Source organism: Canis lupus, chromosome 16, assembly GCF_048164855.1.
Source record: "Canis lupus baileyi chromosome 16, mCanLup2.hap1, whole genome shotgun sequence".
Lineage (NCBI taxonomy): Eukaryota > Metazoa > Chordata > Mammalia > Carnivora > Canidae > Canis > Canis lupus.
This window is the reverse complement of record NC_132853.1, coordinates 266,960-282,454: the sequence shown is the minus strand read 5'-3', so window position 1 is coordinate 282,454 and position 15,495 is coordinate 266,960. Positions and strand designations below refer to the sequence as shown.

Below are 15,495 nucleotides of genomic sequence, written 5' to 3'. Positions count from 1 at the left end.
GTCCCCGTGGTAGCTTGCTCTCTAAAGGAACGAAGTGGCCATGTCAATTGGAGGCAATGGCACCTCTCGGTCACAGTGTGACCCAAGAAGACTCTTGAGACATAAAACAGTTGGCCTAGATCCTGGAGTCACACCTCAGCCTCAGTGCAGCCTCTAGGCCTAGTTGCTGTAAACAGGTTCACCCTAGGCTAGCCCTGGCCATCCACCAGGCCTGGGCAGTAGCTCTCAGAAACATCTAGAAAAAAGAGATGGCAGCTGGACTTAACTGCCCCCCTACCACCAGCCTACCTGGTGCCTACCTAACCCCTGGGGCATTTCTAAACCTCCCCCCCATAAAAAGGGCAGAAGAAAGGAGAGTCGGGAATGGCTTGGTGAATGGGACACCTAGTACATTTATGCTCATAACTGCATATGGCTCCAAAAATAGGCTCACAGCTGAGATACTATTCAACAAGTCACCTCCTACTTCCTTCTCCTGGAAACTTACCCCAACCAAGCTGGGATGGGAGCTGTGGGAGGAACAGGTCTCCAATGTCCCAAGGACCAATGCCAGTCAACATGCTGACCTTCATTTGCAACAAATGGTTTCTTTGTGGCCCAGGGAAAAAAACTAAAGGTCCAGTTTGCAGACATGCGTTTAAATGTCAACTCTACCACCACCTATGGACCTTCGGGTGAGATAATTACCCTCCGAGTCTCAGTTTCCTTATCTGTAAAATGGGATAATCCTGCCACCACCCTAGTTGGTAGAGGGCCAAACGGTAATGATGAAGTGCTGCATAAATGTGGGCTAGGGAAGCTCAACAAAGGGAGAGGTTTCCAAGAGCTGGCACTGCCCAGCAGTGGTGTGGACATCTCCCCATGACTGGAGACATGCAAGCAGGCCCTGAAATAGTCCATGCAGACAGGAAGCAGAGCATCCTATACACCCTCTTGGACACCCAGATGCATGCTAGTATATTGAAGGCTCCCGGGACTCAAGAAGTGAAGAAACTTATATGCTTTGGTTTCACGGATGTTTCCTTGACCTGTCTGAACTATGGAATCCCCTCATCTCTTAATGAGTCAAGCACACGTCAAGATCTACAAGAATGTGGTGTTCTGTGGAAATCTGTTTGAAAAACACTCCAAGGAAGCTTCAGACAATGATTAGAGGTGGCAGGGAAGAGACCAAGCCTTTCAAGGACACCCCTGCCTTGGAGAGAGTATAGGAGCCTTCCCAATGTCAACTACATGTCAGGAATAGACCCAGCCCTCAACCTCCCTTTCTAGCATGGCAGGGAGACAGGAGCACATCTGCAGAGAGCAAGTTCACTTCCATGAAACAACATAAGAAGGGGACTTAGAAACCTCAGATACAAGTCCCTCTCAAGCTACTCCTGACCTTAACAAGCCCAGAAATTTAGAGGGACTGAAAAAGAAAACAGGCCTTGAGCAGAAATGCCTCCTCGTCCCCTGCTCTTGCCTGCAAACTCACTACCACTGGCCTTACCCTCTGAATCAACGGTGGTTCCTCCAGGCTACCCTGAAAATGGAGCGAAGTCTCTCCAGTGGTTAATCATACTTCAAAGAAGTGTATGTGGGACCACAGAAAGCAGGAGAATAAAGAATCTCAAACAATTTGTGTGCCTGAGATCCCATTTCTCAGTCCTGGAAGAAAGCAGCAGATGTATCACCTCCCCGCCCATTATGATGCTACAGGCATCACGTGGACACCCCCCGCCCCCCCCCCCCCCCCGTAACCCAGTGCCCTCTCTTCTCTCTGGGGGGACTCCATGCCAGGAAAAGCCAAGGAGTCCAGGAACCATTGGTTCCCTGGAAGAGCTCTGGCAAACCCATCCATGGCAAACCCATCCATAATGGTGCAGTCTTTGCTCCCAGCAAGGACAGAGCTTTATTAATTATTCAGGGGACGGTGCAATTATGCAAATCAGTGGGCAGCCTCTGCCTGGCTGCTGCCTTTTACAGGAGTCCAGAGGGGGATGGGGACTCCCAGAGCCCAAGCTGCTGGGTACAAGAAGGGAGCCATCCAGACTGCAAAAGGAGGAATAAATCCGTCATGCCCCAGACCCACAGGAAACTGACCAGAACCAGACCCATCCTACACACAGAAGAGCTGGTAGCTGCTCTCTGGGATGATTTTGAAGACCTGGGAATGCCTTTTCCCAAGAAAACATACCCCCCCATACTCCCTGCTGGGCTAGCATCACTCAAAGCTTACTCCTGGCGGTCCTAAAGGCATGGAATACTTCCAAAGATCCCTCTTACAAGTATGCTCCTAAAGAGAGGTAACATCTCAAATTAGTGTTTACTAAAGAATGTTTGGCGGAACACTGCTGCTCCACAGATGCTCCTGGAGTGGGGTGCCGGGACAGGAAGCCCTGGCTTAATCAAGATGAAACTGGTTTCTTTACTTTAGGGCCTCTCAGGGCCTTCGATGTTCTGGATCAAAGAGTCCCCTAGAGTGAGGATGCCCACAACACCTGTGGAGGAAAATACGTAGCCTCACCTCCAGGAACCTCTGGAACGGAGTTTGAGAAACTCTAGCCAGATTGCTCACTAAGTCCCCTGCCAGCTCTATCATCCCCGGACTCTGAAATCCCTTATTTATTATTTTTTTTTTTTTCTGAAATCCCTTAGAGTGGGTTTTCACCACTCTTATAAACCACAAGCATATAAAGTGTGGACTTCACATCCCAGGGCAACTGGAGAAGACTACCTAGGCAGGTGCATGGGGCTCCTGGCAGAACACCTGCCCTGCCCTGCCACTGCCTCGCACCTACTTCCATCTCCCTCCCTAAGGGTCAGCGCCCAGCACCAGCCCAGCACCACCTCAGACCAGCGGCCTCACAGGTCAGTCAGGAGTGCTGCCCCAGCCAAGATCAGCAGCCCCATCTCCCCAGAGGTCCATAACAAAGGCTGGTCTGGGGAGTCCCGGCCCTCCATCACCACTTTGTTTTCCCTTTACCCTCCTGGGCAACGGTGAAAGTCACCTCCATGTGCTGACCCAGGGAAGAGAGAGGTGCTGCACAAGGCCAGTTAGCCTGCCTCTGACCTCTTCCACCTGCGTGATTCACCCAGCATTACAAATCAATAGATCTAAATGCAGCCAAAGATCATCAGCTCTGGCAAGAGGAAAAGAAATATGGGACCCCAGAACCCTGAGGGGCCCAGGGAACTAGACACATATAATTACTGATTAAGTACAAATGCAAGGCCCTACCCTTACATCCTGGAGGACCCCCCCCACCACCTCCGCCACAATGAGGCCGGGAGGAAGGCCCACCTCTGTGCCACCACCGCCTCGGGACCTGAGCACCCATAACAGCCTCTGGTAGCCCTCACAGGCAGCTCTCACGTTCTCTCAGTGTTATCTCTATCTCCAGATAGATCTAGGTGCAAATCCCACCTCTGCTGCACACGTGCTGTCTGACGCATGGCAGAGCCTGGGTCTGTAAAACAGGAAGCAGCGCACTACTGGGCCATTGTAGGAGCACAAACTTGGGCACCAGACTACTTGGGTTCAAATCCAGGATCTGACATTCTAGCCGTGCGACTGCTGCTTCCCACTGTAAAACTGGGTTAACACAAGCATGTGGCACACGGGCTGTTATGAGGGAAGTGCCCACGGGACGAGCCCATTGTGTCAGCTGGCGCACTAGACAGGGCACAGGCTTTGAGTCCAAAGAGACCTAGATTCTAAATCCCTTGCGAGGGTAATCCCTGAGATAAGTGATTCTACCCCTCGGTGGCCAGTTTTGTCACCCATATAATGGGGGGGACGATAAAATGAGGGTAGTCAAGAGGATTAGAGATGACATATACACAGCACACAATGCCTGGCACGAGGCAAGATGCTGCATAAATGGCAGGTAGCTGACTGATGCCATTATTGACTGGGCACCCAGTCTGTAAAATGGAGAGTGCGAACAGAGAGCATGTGGACGGTGATTGACAGCGGGGCTCTATATAGTAAAGCCAGACGGTCTGGGTTTGAATCCCAGTTCTATCACTTATGAGCCGTAGGACTTGGCAGGCTGCTCGGTCTTCCTGTGCCTCACTTTTCTTCTCCATAAAATGAGGGGAGTAATAGCACCTATACTTCACAGTGCTGCTGTAAGAATGAAACGAGAAAATGCAGGCAAAGGCACCAGGTGAGGAGCCTGGCTCATCCTGAGTGGCCACTCAGGGCAGCACGGCACCAAGAGAAGCTTGCTATGAAGGGTGCAGAGAGGAAAGGCACCTCGTCTCACCTGGCTTCCGTGGCTCTGGTCCACGACACCTCCAGGGGCCTCGGAACCCTAAGGCAGCACAGCCAAGCCTGGGAAAGATGACGCGCCACCCTGCACTAGCTGCTTCCCTTCCAAGAATCCTAGAATCCTGGGCACTGAGATGGGCAAAGTGATACTCAGAGAGAAGCAGTGGGTGGAACTGGGCCCTGGACTGGACTCTGGGTGACTGCCTCAGGTGCAAGTACGACTGACCTCCTCGGCTATTGGTGGCACAGGACATGGGGCTTTACAGCAGTCCTGGGTTCAAATTCCAACTCCACGCCCACAGGCCCAGACTCCCCCTTCCCCCTCTTCCTCGCCATCCTTCTTCCGTAACCTCCAGCAGGCTCCCATTCCAACAGGCCTGGCCTCTGCATGGACAGCCATCATATCCCTGAGCAGAGGCCCTCCAGGCTGCCATCAAAGGCCTCCACTCCTAGGTGGGGACCAAAGGCACTTGGTCCAGCCCTGAAATGTTGGCTGTTCCTGTCCTATGGGCTTTGACTCAGTGGACTTGGGATCGAATTGCATGACTGCCACTTGCTTGATCCTGGTAAGTGACTACACCTCTGTGAATCTCAGTTTGCCTACCTGCAACTGGAAAGCTGGCAAGACGGATGGGCCTTGGTGGCACAGGTAGGCAGAGGACGGGACTGGGAGTTAGAAGATATGTTCTAACTTCAGCTCTGCCCCTTCACCTCTTTGAGCCTCACTCACCTCAGCTGTAAAATGCAGATCACAGTCACCTGGGTCCTAACTGTTCTAAGCACCCCTGGGAGACGAGGGGTACAGGTGTGAAAGAGCTTTTTACAGAGGGCAGCCCTGTGCAAGCACAAGAGGGAGCTACTGGCACTCCTCTGGCACAAGAAGGTTCATTTCAAAACATCAGAAGTTTAAAAAGAAGGGGAATGGCATGATAATGCAGGGATTTTAGGCATCAATCAAGGAATGGATTGCCAGGGCATGAGGTCCCCCAATGAGTAACTCTGGGCTAGTTATGCTCCACTCCTAGAATTTCATTTTCTACATCTATGAAATTTGGAAACAAAAAAACCCCTTTTACTATGAGGAATCAATAAGAATATAGCACAGACAGTGCCTAGACAAGTCACTGGCACACTGCTGGGGCACAATTCCTGCCCCCATGCAAAAGAAACAAGCTCCGGGCAGTGGTTCTCAAACTCTGTGAAACATGATTCCACCAGAGTCTAGTTCTGGAAGATCTGGACTAGGGCTCAAGAATCTGCATTTTATCAGAGGTCCCAGGCAATTCTTCTTCATACAGGCCCTCCCCAGGGTGGGCTGGTCTGTCGTGCTCGGGAGTGGGGCCCAGTCTCCTGATGAAATGTGGGGAAGTTGGGAAAGGAGAAAGAAGACAGGAAGGGGAGTAAGGAGTAGGGGGTGGAGCTAGGAACAATCTATTAATCAATCTCCTCCCTAGCCAGAAACAATAATTGAGGCTCGTACATCCTTCATGTGCTAACAGTCTGCAGCTGCAATACAAAGCTTTGATTACAAATGTCAAAAAGACAGGGCATGAAATTAACTTCCCCTTAGTCAGTGGGCACAGGGAGATGCGGCACTAATTCACTGCCCTCAGTACGAAAACTCCCCACGACAATGTCGCATCAAATTAGGGCCGGCACTGCTGGGATGGCATCTCCATCTTTGCCCAATGTGCTCTTTTATAATTAGGCCAGGCCTGCAAACAAGGGCCCTGAGGGGGTGAGAAAGGTCAGGCCAACAGGCAGATGACAGGTACGGGGTCAACTGGGAGGTGGCCAGAGATGGCTGGGATAGAGGCCCAAGAAGGTTCTTCAGCTTCCCCAAAGGAGCCACCCACCAGGAAAGGGAAGTGGGGGAGATCATCCTGATAAGGAGCAACTCACCCCACCTTCTCTGATGCAGAGAAACGTGAAACCCACCTTCTTTCTGGGCCAATTCCTGCCCTACTAGCTCCACTTGAGAGACAGGAGCTCCAGTGGCTTTTCTGAGGTTGATCACACGGAGTTAGCAGTAGAGCCAGGCCCAGGAGCCATGTTCCCGTAACTCCTGTACTGTCTGCCCTAGCCTGACCTGTGGCAGTCAAGGTACAAGGGGTGGCAGGAGGTTGGTGGTGGCAAAGCCCTGCTCAGGCTGCCTTTGGGAGAAACTTTAAGGAAGAGGGCTTTAGGGCTGCCCTCTGGCCCTCCCCTCTTAGAAAACCGAAGCTCATGCAGTTATTCACTGGGCAAATCCAGGGCACCTCCTCCGCATGGGGGCAGAAAGTGCTCTGTTAGAGCTTCCAACCAGCCCACCCCATGCTGCCATGACCAACTGAAGTCTTCAAGGTGACAACCCCCGGAGTCAGCATGCAGGCTTCCAGAGGAGGTACAAGTGGGGAAAGGAGGGGAGGACTTATGCTTGGCATGCCCCTAGGATCAGGCTTGCCCTTTAGCCTTGGGGTCCCTTCCTACCCTTCCCCAAGAATGCCCAGGGCATTCCCAGGCAGGCTGCCAGGGACCTTGCAGCTGGGGATCCTGTTTCCCTCCTTCCCTGGTCCTCACCCCACCACCTGGCTCAGAGGTGATCTCTGGCACACAAGTGATGGCTTCCACAAGGTTTGCCTTCCAAATGCCAGGGAAGGTTCTTATGTGTGCATGCCCAGGTGTGGCATGTGGTGTGGCCTATAGACAAGGCATGGCAGGCAGCCGAGACTGTGCACTGCGCTATGTGTAAGACACTGCGTCCACCCACAAGCTCCCGCCCACACATGCCCACACAGAACTGAGATTCCCTCTATCTCAGGAGGGGCTGGTAACACAGGCTACCCTTCCTGGCACTCCCAGCTGAGAGAGGTAACTCCCACATCATTTCCATCACAATCATCTCCCCTGGATCCCAGGTGACTCCAGAGCAGAGGGGGAGTACAGAGAGGAGGGCGCTGGCCCGGGGTGGAGCTCTGGCCCTGCAGGAGGAAGCTGCCTCAGGATCTTAGGCTCTTGGAAGGGGTGGGGGTGAGGGGCTGCAGGGAGCAGCCCAAAGGCACTGAAGAAGTAGAGAAGGGGTTACCCTTCGAGGCAGAGTGGCCAGTGACCGTCCCTCCCACCGATCAAGCCTGGGCAATGTCACTGGGCTGCTCAGAGGTTTTAGAGGGCAGGGGCTTGGGATGGTCCTCCACAGCTATCCACAGCTACTCGCATGCCTCCCACCCCCAGGCTGGAAATGAGGCCCAGGCCATTCGTCACAGATGGACGGACTGATGTCCAGAAGACCAGAGTATCTTCATACAAGGGGCTCTCTTTCAGTCACCCACAGCTGATCACCACAGGGCAGTGGGTTGTGGCAGGTCAGAGTAGGGAAAGGGCTAAGTGTGCCTTGTCACCTGGGAAGGAGTCACCAAGCCAGCCAGGGGCATTGAACGTTTTCCTTCCTGCCTTTCTGGTCCCCCTATGATCTCCAACTCTCTCCTGTGGCCTTCTAAAATAGCCATTAATTAAAGCTTGGTAATTAACTTTCTGGTCCAAGTAATATTTTGTTAAAGGAATTCCATTAAAGGGTTGATTTGCATATCCTCAGACACGGGGCCTGGAAATAGGTAGGTTACTTGTGGAGAATGCTACAGGCCCGGTGGCATCCCAGGCATGGGCTCTGCTGGCACCTAAAGGCACAAGGGGATTAAGAAGGCAGCTATACCTGATATATGTCAAGCCCCGAGGTTCTCCCGAAGCAGGTGGACAGTTTGGTCACAAAACTGGCCAGCTCAATGGCCACACACCCAGACAGAAGCTGTGCACAGATGTACACATGTGAGAGCTCAAACACAGAACACACCACTATACACACCGCATGACCCAATGTATGCAAACACACACACAGCAGACGTGTGTCTACTGAAAACAACAATAATGATAGCAGTCAATACTTAGCAAGCACTTATTAGATTGAACTATATGCCTATACTCGACCTACAAAAACAGCCACCTCATATGGTCCAACCCAGGATGAAGTGCCAGGCACTGTTCCAAATGCTTTATATGTGATTAGTCATTTCAAACGCACAGACATGTACAAGAACGTTTACATATAATGAATACACACCTTCAGGAGGGCAGGTGCATACTTGCAAGACATACAAAAACACGCATGCACAGATGTACACATGGCTACATGGCTCTATAAAGAAAGGCTTCTCTAGCCTTCGAAACCCCCTCTCTAGCCTTTGAAAAATGTGGGGCTGATCACATTCCCACCAGCTAATTTCCACCATTCCTAAAAATATTGCCCAACTCGGATCTCTAGAAAATACACAAGGGAGCCACAGATCTAAAAAGAGGGCGATAAAAATGAGAAAGCAAAAAATAAATTGGTTCTTCCCCTATGTCCAAGTCCTGTTCTGTGGCTTTCCCCCTCCTCTCTGGAGATGAGGCTCAGAATCATGTGCTCATGTGTGAAGGCTTGATCAGTCCTGCCCCTAAAAGTGTCTGTGGGGCTCCAAGTACAATGCTGCAGACAGGTCGAACCTGATCACCAGGCCTGGCTTCTGTGATGGTCCCACCACTGTGCCTTTGGCTGCATGCCTGTTTCTGTGACTCTAACAGCCCTTTCACTGCCTACCTAACTTGCAGGGCAGAAGACCTCTCAAAGTGCTGTGTATATGCCGGGCCTCCTTATGACAATTATCAGATTAAGAATTAAACCTGATTCCCTTATGGAGGGGAGGGGAGGAGAAGAGGGAAGAGGGTTGGGTGAGCCTTCCTTGCATGTAATTAATGAATTCCCTGCCCTACCTCTTGGAAGGCAGAAGCCCATTTAACAAAGATCCACCTACCCGGGGCCTCTCAGAGCTGAGGGAGGCCACATAGGGCAACCAAGAATCCTGCAAGAGGCTTGTCAGAACGTTCAGAAGGCAAAGAACAGGATTAGACAAGATTCAAAAGAAGAAGCACTACTGGCCATTAAACTCCAGAAAACACTATTCAAACCCTAACCAGCAATGAGATTCAAATAACAAAGAAATATCTTTTTTCTATTTGAACGACAAAAGATCATTTTAATGATGACAATGTTTCTAAGGGTGTGAGGAAACAGGTGAGCATGCTCAAAAATCATTGGGGGAGTGTAAATTACTAGAGGCTTTGCAGTGGGGGGCATTTTTATCAAAAATCCTTTGACCTAGTAATTCCTTTTCTAAGACTTTATTCTATGGAAACAATCAGAGGCATTAACAGAGACAAATATTCAAGGATTTAAATACCAGCATAATTTTTAATAATAAAGAGTAATTACAAAAATACTAGACATAACCTAAACATTTAAATGATTAAAAACACGTATGGTCCAAACATAGACGGAATGATGGACTTTTAAAATACACACAGGAGAAGTTTACTTCTCCCAGGCATAGACAGGAACAAGGGTCACTCTGCCCAGCTATTTCCTAGTAATGATTCTCTGTACAACCCTTTTCACCTTCCCAGGGACAGCAACATCTCTCTTTTGAACCTCAGAAGAACACAGCATGATTACCTGGTATGATTCCCACGTTGTATATGAGCAAATGGAGGCATATCAAAATGAAGTGACTTCTCCCACCGACAGTAACTCTCGCTACTGAAAACCTACAACATGCTAGTCTAGCCTCTTTCAAGTGTTATTTTATTTAATACTATTTTAGAAACATTTAAGAAATGTGCAAGACCTGGGGCTAGTTGCCTAGGAAACAGCACTGAACCGGACACTTTCTATCAAACACATGCTGGATATGTGAACGTTAATGTTTCCGGTGACATTATCACCATGACGCCCATTTTGCAGATGTGCAAACTGAGGCTCAGAAAGTTTGTGACTTGTGGCTTGCGTGGCTTCAAAGCCAAAGATCACACACTTCCCATTATTCCTGGAGACTAATTCCTGCACAATCATCTCTACATCACCCATGGGAGGGACCAGACACTCCCTGTCTATGGTAGGGGAGGGAGAGAGGCAAGAAAGGCCAAGCTCTGAAGCCCAGCTTCTCTTGCACCTACTGTCAGCAACTAGAGCAGGAAAACAGATCCCACCTTCTATTTTCCCTATTTCCCATTAAGCTCCTCTCCCCTCTCCAGGGACTGCCTCACCCAAAGGAGCAGAAGAGATTCTAACCTACCGGGGGCAAGTTGAGGGTTCTTGAAGGCCCCCACCCCCACTTCCAAGTATCTCCCTCCCTAGGCTTACTCTGCTTGGAATCCCACCGTTAGCTAACCTTCAGGTGTGGGAACTCCATGCAACACACATATTCCTGAGAAGGGATCATCAATCTCTAACTCTGCACATAGCAGCCCTGCACACCTGCACCTGGCTTGCCCACCTTTACGCGATCAGCTCTGCACTAGGCCAGCTGGGAAGAATGGGAAGGGGGTTACAGTCACTTGAGAGGAAGCACAGGGTAGGGGGACAGCTTGAGAGCCAGAGGGTGCACACTCTCAGCACCTAAGGGGGGCCAGAGTCACCCAGAAACAGCGGCAGAGAAGTGTAATATTGCCAGCTGACCCTCCTAGCTACTCAGAACATTAATAAACAAGTGACTTGGAAATTATCTTCTGGGAAGACAGAACCACCACATCCTAGATGGCTTTTACCAACATTAAGACAGCCTTATAAATGAAGCAGCAACATTTCCAGCCTGCAAAACAAAAATGCTTCTGCCAGCACACTTCTCACGAGCAGCATCCATTTCTGTTATCCAGGAGACACGATCACCTGTCCGTGGTGCTTACTTTCAAAGACTCCAAAGAAGAAATAAGCATCTGAGGGGGCCAGGGATTTTGGAGACCAGCTGGAAATGTCCCCTAAACCATTTCAGGAGAATAAGTACAAGGCTCAAACCTGTCCTGTGGCCCTTGAGACCCCTCCAGGGCCCAGCTGTGCCCACCAAACCCTGGCTAGCCTGACGCCAGCCTCACAACCAGGCATAACACCTCTCCCCCAACCTGTTGGGCTCAGCTGCCCCACACCTGGGCCAGACTCCTTTCCCAGGGAGCCAAAAGATCCCAGGACAGAAACAACTGGTTTCCAGCCTCCAGATGAGAGAATTCCAGAGCAAAAAATAGCCTGCACAACACAGCAGTTTGCAGAGCACAGCAGATAGCATGTAAAACAAAGCCACTTCAGCAGCCCTAAAGCAGACCACGTTATTCAAAGTCTGAACCCAAGTGGCCACCCAGAGCGCCCTGTGCTCTTTACTGACAGGGGGAAGCCTCGGAGACCAGGGCTCACACACCTGATACCCTAGAAGCCCCACCCTCCTTGCCATGCTTATCCCCTCACTGAGGCTGCACTTACCCCCTCCCAAATCAGAAGGCTCAGCAGCCCAGTGGGGGTCCCATGCAACCAGGATCCAACCCCCTCCTCAATGCCAAGCCAAGCCAAGCCAAGCCAAGCCATAGGCAAACCACTGTGCATTGTGTCCCCCCACAGCCTTCAACAGTGTGACTACACCACATAGGAGTAGAGAGGGAAGATCCTCTCCTCTCACCCAGGCTCGACCATGAGCAGTTTTTTTTGGGGGGGGGGGAGGTGGGGGTATGAGGGGAGGTGAGCGGGGTGTCCACCACAGTTGGTTTTACTCAGTCAACTCCCACAGGACGACTCCAGGAACTGCCCCAGAGAAGTATCTACCAAAGAGAAATATCTGCCCATCCATGCCCGAAGCAGCTGATAAATCTATTATTTCTAAGCAGAGCAGTAAAGCAGGAGATCCCAGTCCTGACAAAGCCTATTTTAGCTCCAAGGCTGGGTCTGGCCGGGGATTTCAAACTCAGTCTCTGCCTGTCCGCGAGAAATCTGGGCTCCCTTCCTGTGCCAGAGAAGCCACCAAGCCAGATTTTGTTTATAGAAAATTAATAAGACAATTCCACACCACTGCCAGTGACATTCGGCTCCAACTGCTACTGTTAACACCGTTTCTAGAAATGGGCTTGTCGGTTCATTCCCGAACCCCCGCCCGCCCCCACGCCTTGGCCCCCTTAGGCATGTGACAAGGCTGACCTGACCTGAGACCAAGCTGGGTGGGCAGGACCTGCTCCAGGTCATCTGGGCCATGCCCAGACCTCTAGCCAGGAGGCTGGGGAGCCAGTCAGCACTTGCCAGCTTCTTGGTGCAAGCTTCCCGCTGGAAGGAGGTAAACATGGCATGCACGCTGTCTGTGCCCAGGAGGGCAGACACACTCAGAGGTCGGACCGCCTGCTGTCTCTCCCGCTCCCCGGACAACCAACACATGCACATAAAACGGGGGTACATACACAAGACCCCGCATACGGGTGCAGAGGGTTCTGACTCCCGCCAAGGAAAGCGCAGAGAAGGGCATGTTCCTGGGGGAGAAAGCTGGAGGCAGGGGCCAGGCGGAGGGAGGAAGGCAGCAAACCGGGTGGCCTGCCGCCCAGACAATAACAAAGATGGGAAGCGAGATTTTTCAAAGACGCAGTGGCTGCACCCAGCGCTGAGCTCCGGCCTGGCTGCATCCTCTTGCCAGGGCACGCCTGGTCCCCTGGGGCACCATACCCATCAAAGAAGGGCTGAGGGTCCTGCCTCGGGCTGGGCTTGGCAGCTGGGGCAGGAAACCAGCTGCAGGCAGCGGCGGGGATGCCCTGGCACCGGCGAGAGCAGCTCCGGGCTGGTGCAAGTTAAAGGTCTAGTGATTCTCCCCGGGCTGGGGGTGAGGGGAGCTCTCCAGGAAGATGCTGGGGGTCAGTGAAACAGCCCCTCGACCTCGGGCAGGAGTCGGGCTACAACTTGTATCCTCTGCCTGCCGGAACCGAGGGGAGGAGAGACACCTTCGTTCTACCTGCGCCTGCCCTCCAGGGAGTGCCGACTTGCCAGTCATGCGCGGGGGCACAGCCCGACCAAGGCGGGTGCCAGGGCCTGAGACGTCGGGGCCGAGCGCCGGAGAGGCTCCTTGGTGCCCGCCTGTCCTTTCGCCTCCACTGGCTGCGCAGGGGCTCGTCCCGACCGTGAGTGGCCCCGGGTCCCGTCTCGGTGGCTGCGCCCCGTGGGAAGGTGCTGGGGCCGGGCGGCTGCGGGCGGGGCCGGGCGGCTGGTCCCTGCGCTGGTGGCCGCGCGGGTGACCCGCTCCGGCCTCTCCTCGCCCGCCCCGCAAGCCGCCTCCCCTTGGGGTCTGCACAGCTGCTCGCCGGGGGCGGGACGCGGGGAGGTGGGGCCGGTCCGCTCAGCCCGGCCCCGGGGGCGCGCGCCCTCCCCGGGGCACCTGTGCCCGTCGGCGCGCCCGGCCCCTCCCCGCCGCCGGGTCTGCGGGGCCGCGGGGCCGCGAACGCCTCCTGCTCCGGGCCCGGGTCTGCGGGGCGGCGGGGAGGGCCGGGTCCTGGGTCGCGGCTCGGACGCCGCAGCGGCGCCGGGAACAATGCGCGCCGGCGCGGCGAGGCGGGACTTCCCGGGGCCCCGGGCCGGGCTGCAGGCCCCTCCCGCCGCTCCGTCCCCGGCCCTCGGGCTCACCTCTCATTGTCCGCGGCGGCGGCGGCGGCGGCGGCGGAGGCGGCGGAGGCGGAGGCGGAGGCGGCGGGGGCGGGGGCGCCCCGGAACCCCGGCAGGATGTGGCGGAAGCTGTGGTTGCGGTCCAGCCTGGGCTGGCTCTTGGTGCGCTTGATGGAGCCCTTGAGGCGGCGGCCGAGGAAGCCCTGCGCGGGCGACAAGGGGGAGGGAGGCGGGGTTAGCGCGGCGCCGCGGCCTGGGACCCGCCGGGACCCGCCCTGAGCCCCCGCCCCGGGCCCCCCGGGCCCCCCGGGACCCCCCCGGGACCCCGCCCTGGTCGGGCGGCCGCGGGCTCGGGCTCCGACTCGGCCCCGGCCCCGGCCCGGCCCCGCGCGCGCGCCCCGCCCCGCCCCTAAGCCGCTGTTGCCATGGCGACGCCGAGCCGAGCCGCGCCGGCCGCGGCCGAGGCAGCCCGAGCCCCCCGGACGGGGGCGGGGCGGGGGGCGGGGCGGGGGCGGGGCCCCGGGCGCCCCCTCCCGGGTTCCCGCGACCGGGCTCGCCCCCCCCGCCGGGAGGAACCCACGCCCCGCTCCCCGCCCGGCCTGACCCTGCGTGGTCCCCCCCCCGCGACCTGCGGGCTCCCCGCCCCGGGCCGTACGGATGAGGCCCGGAGAGCCCGCGCGCGGCGAACCCCGGCCCCCCCGGAGCCCCGGCCCGGGTGCCACTCCCTTCCCAGCCAACCGCACCGACCCTCGGGGGGAACGGAGCCCCTGCCCGCAGCCTTGGTAGGTCCCCCAGCGGGGACAACCACCCCACGGGCAGGGTCCCCAGCACCTGGCTCAGGCAGGAGGCCGAGGCCGAAAGGTTTGCCGAGCGCGCCCTCTGCACGCCCTCTGCACCCTGCGAGACTGGCCGCCGCGTCCCGGAGAAGATGGGCCTCCGCTCAACAGGCTGCTCCGGGGCCCCCCATTCGTGACCCTTGGAGGGTAGGGGTGCGTGCCTAGGAGGGCTGTGGCAAACCTCGGAGGCAGGGCCCCCACCAGGCCATTTCTTTTATCCACTGACCAGGCTGTGACTGCTCGCAGGACACCGCTTAATTCCACCCCAACCCCAGGAGCTCCTGGTCCCACGGAAGAGACAGTACAGCGCTCAACACACGACAGGCTGAACCAGTGCGCCCTTCATAGGTGAGGGGAGATGGGGGGGCTCAGGGGGCCACAGCCTGGGGTGTCCAGGATTTGCAATGACAGAAGGCTGGAGGTGGAATTCCCCGAGGGAGGGAATGCAAGGGGTTCTGGGGTCTCACCCCCCGCCACCCTAGCCTCAATTCCAGGTAATATAAGGACGGAAGCCAATGGGATAGTAACTCACTCTGAAGTGACTGTTGTACACAATCTCATCACCACATTTCATGCATCACACAATAAAGGACCCAGAGGGACGCCTGGGTGGCTCAGCACTGGAGTGTCTGCCTTTCGCTCAGGTCGTGATCCCGGGGTCCTGGGATGGAGTCCCACATCAGTTTCCCCATGGGGAGCCTGCTTCTCCCTCCTCCTGTGTCTCTGCCTCTCTCTCTCTCTCTCTCTCTCTCCCCCTATGTCTATCATGAATAAATAAATCAATCTTTAAAAAAATTTTTTAAATAAAAATAATAATAATAATAAAGGACCCAGAGGTGGACATTTGCTATAGGCCATGCTCTGTGATGGATCTGCCCATATCTATGGCCCCAGCACCCGAGTCACAATGAGGTGAACACATCATCTCATGTCACCCACAC

General features: G+C 54.8%; 1 protein-coding gene and 1 long non-coding RNA gene across 13 annotated transcripts in view; one reads left to right on the top strand and one right to left on the bottom strand.

Moving 5' to 3' along the window:
* Positions 1–15,495, bottom strand: part of DAB2IP (DAB2 interacting protein) — a 189,364-nt gene that overhangs the window by 67,499 nt on the left and 106,370 nt on the right. For 7 of the 10 annotated variants that reach the window (XM_072777770.1, XM_072777771.1, XM_072777769.1 and 4 more), the window contains one exon: positions 13,740–13,921. The exons of 1 other annotated variant lie outside the window; for it this stretch is intronic. In XM_072777770.1, the coding sequence (XP_072633871.1) occupies positions 13,740–13,921 (182 nt within the window). Of the gene's footprint in view, positions 1–13,074; positions 13,225–13,739; positions 13,922–15,495 lie in introns of those variants that run through there. 2 more of the 10 variants (XM_072777766.1, XM_072777777.1) reach the window with 2 other exon arrangements.
* Positions 12,533–15,359, top strand: LOC140605663 (uncharacterized). Of its 3 annotated transcripts, none has more exons than XR_012008235.1 (3): positions 12,533–13,240; positions 14,784–14,902; positions 15,037–15,359. It is a non-coding gene; the product is annotated as an uncharacterized lncRNA (long non-coding RNA). The 3 variants fall into 3 exon arrangements; XR_012008233.1 differs by lacking the exon at positions 12,533–13,240 and adding an exon at positions 14,316–14,500 and having other exon boundaries at positions 15,037–15,358; XR_012008234.1 differs by lacking the exon at positions 12,533–13,240 and adding an exon at positions 14,524–14,701.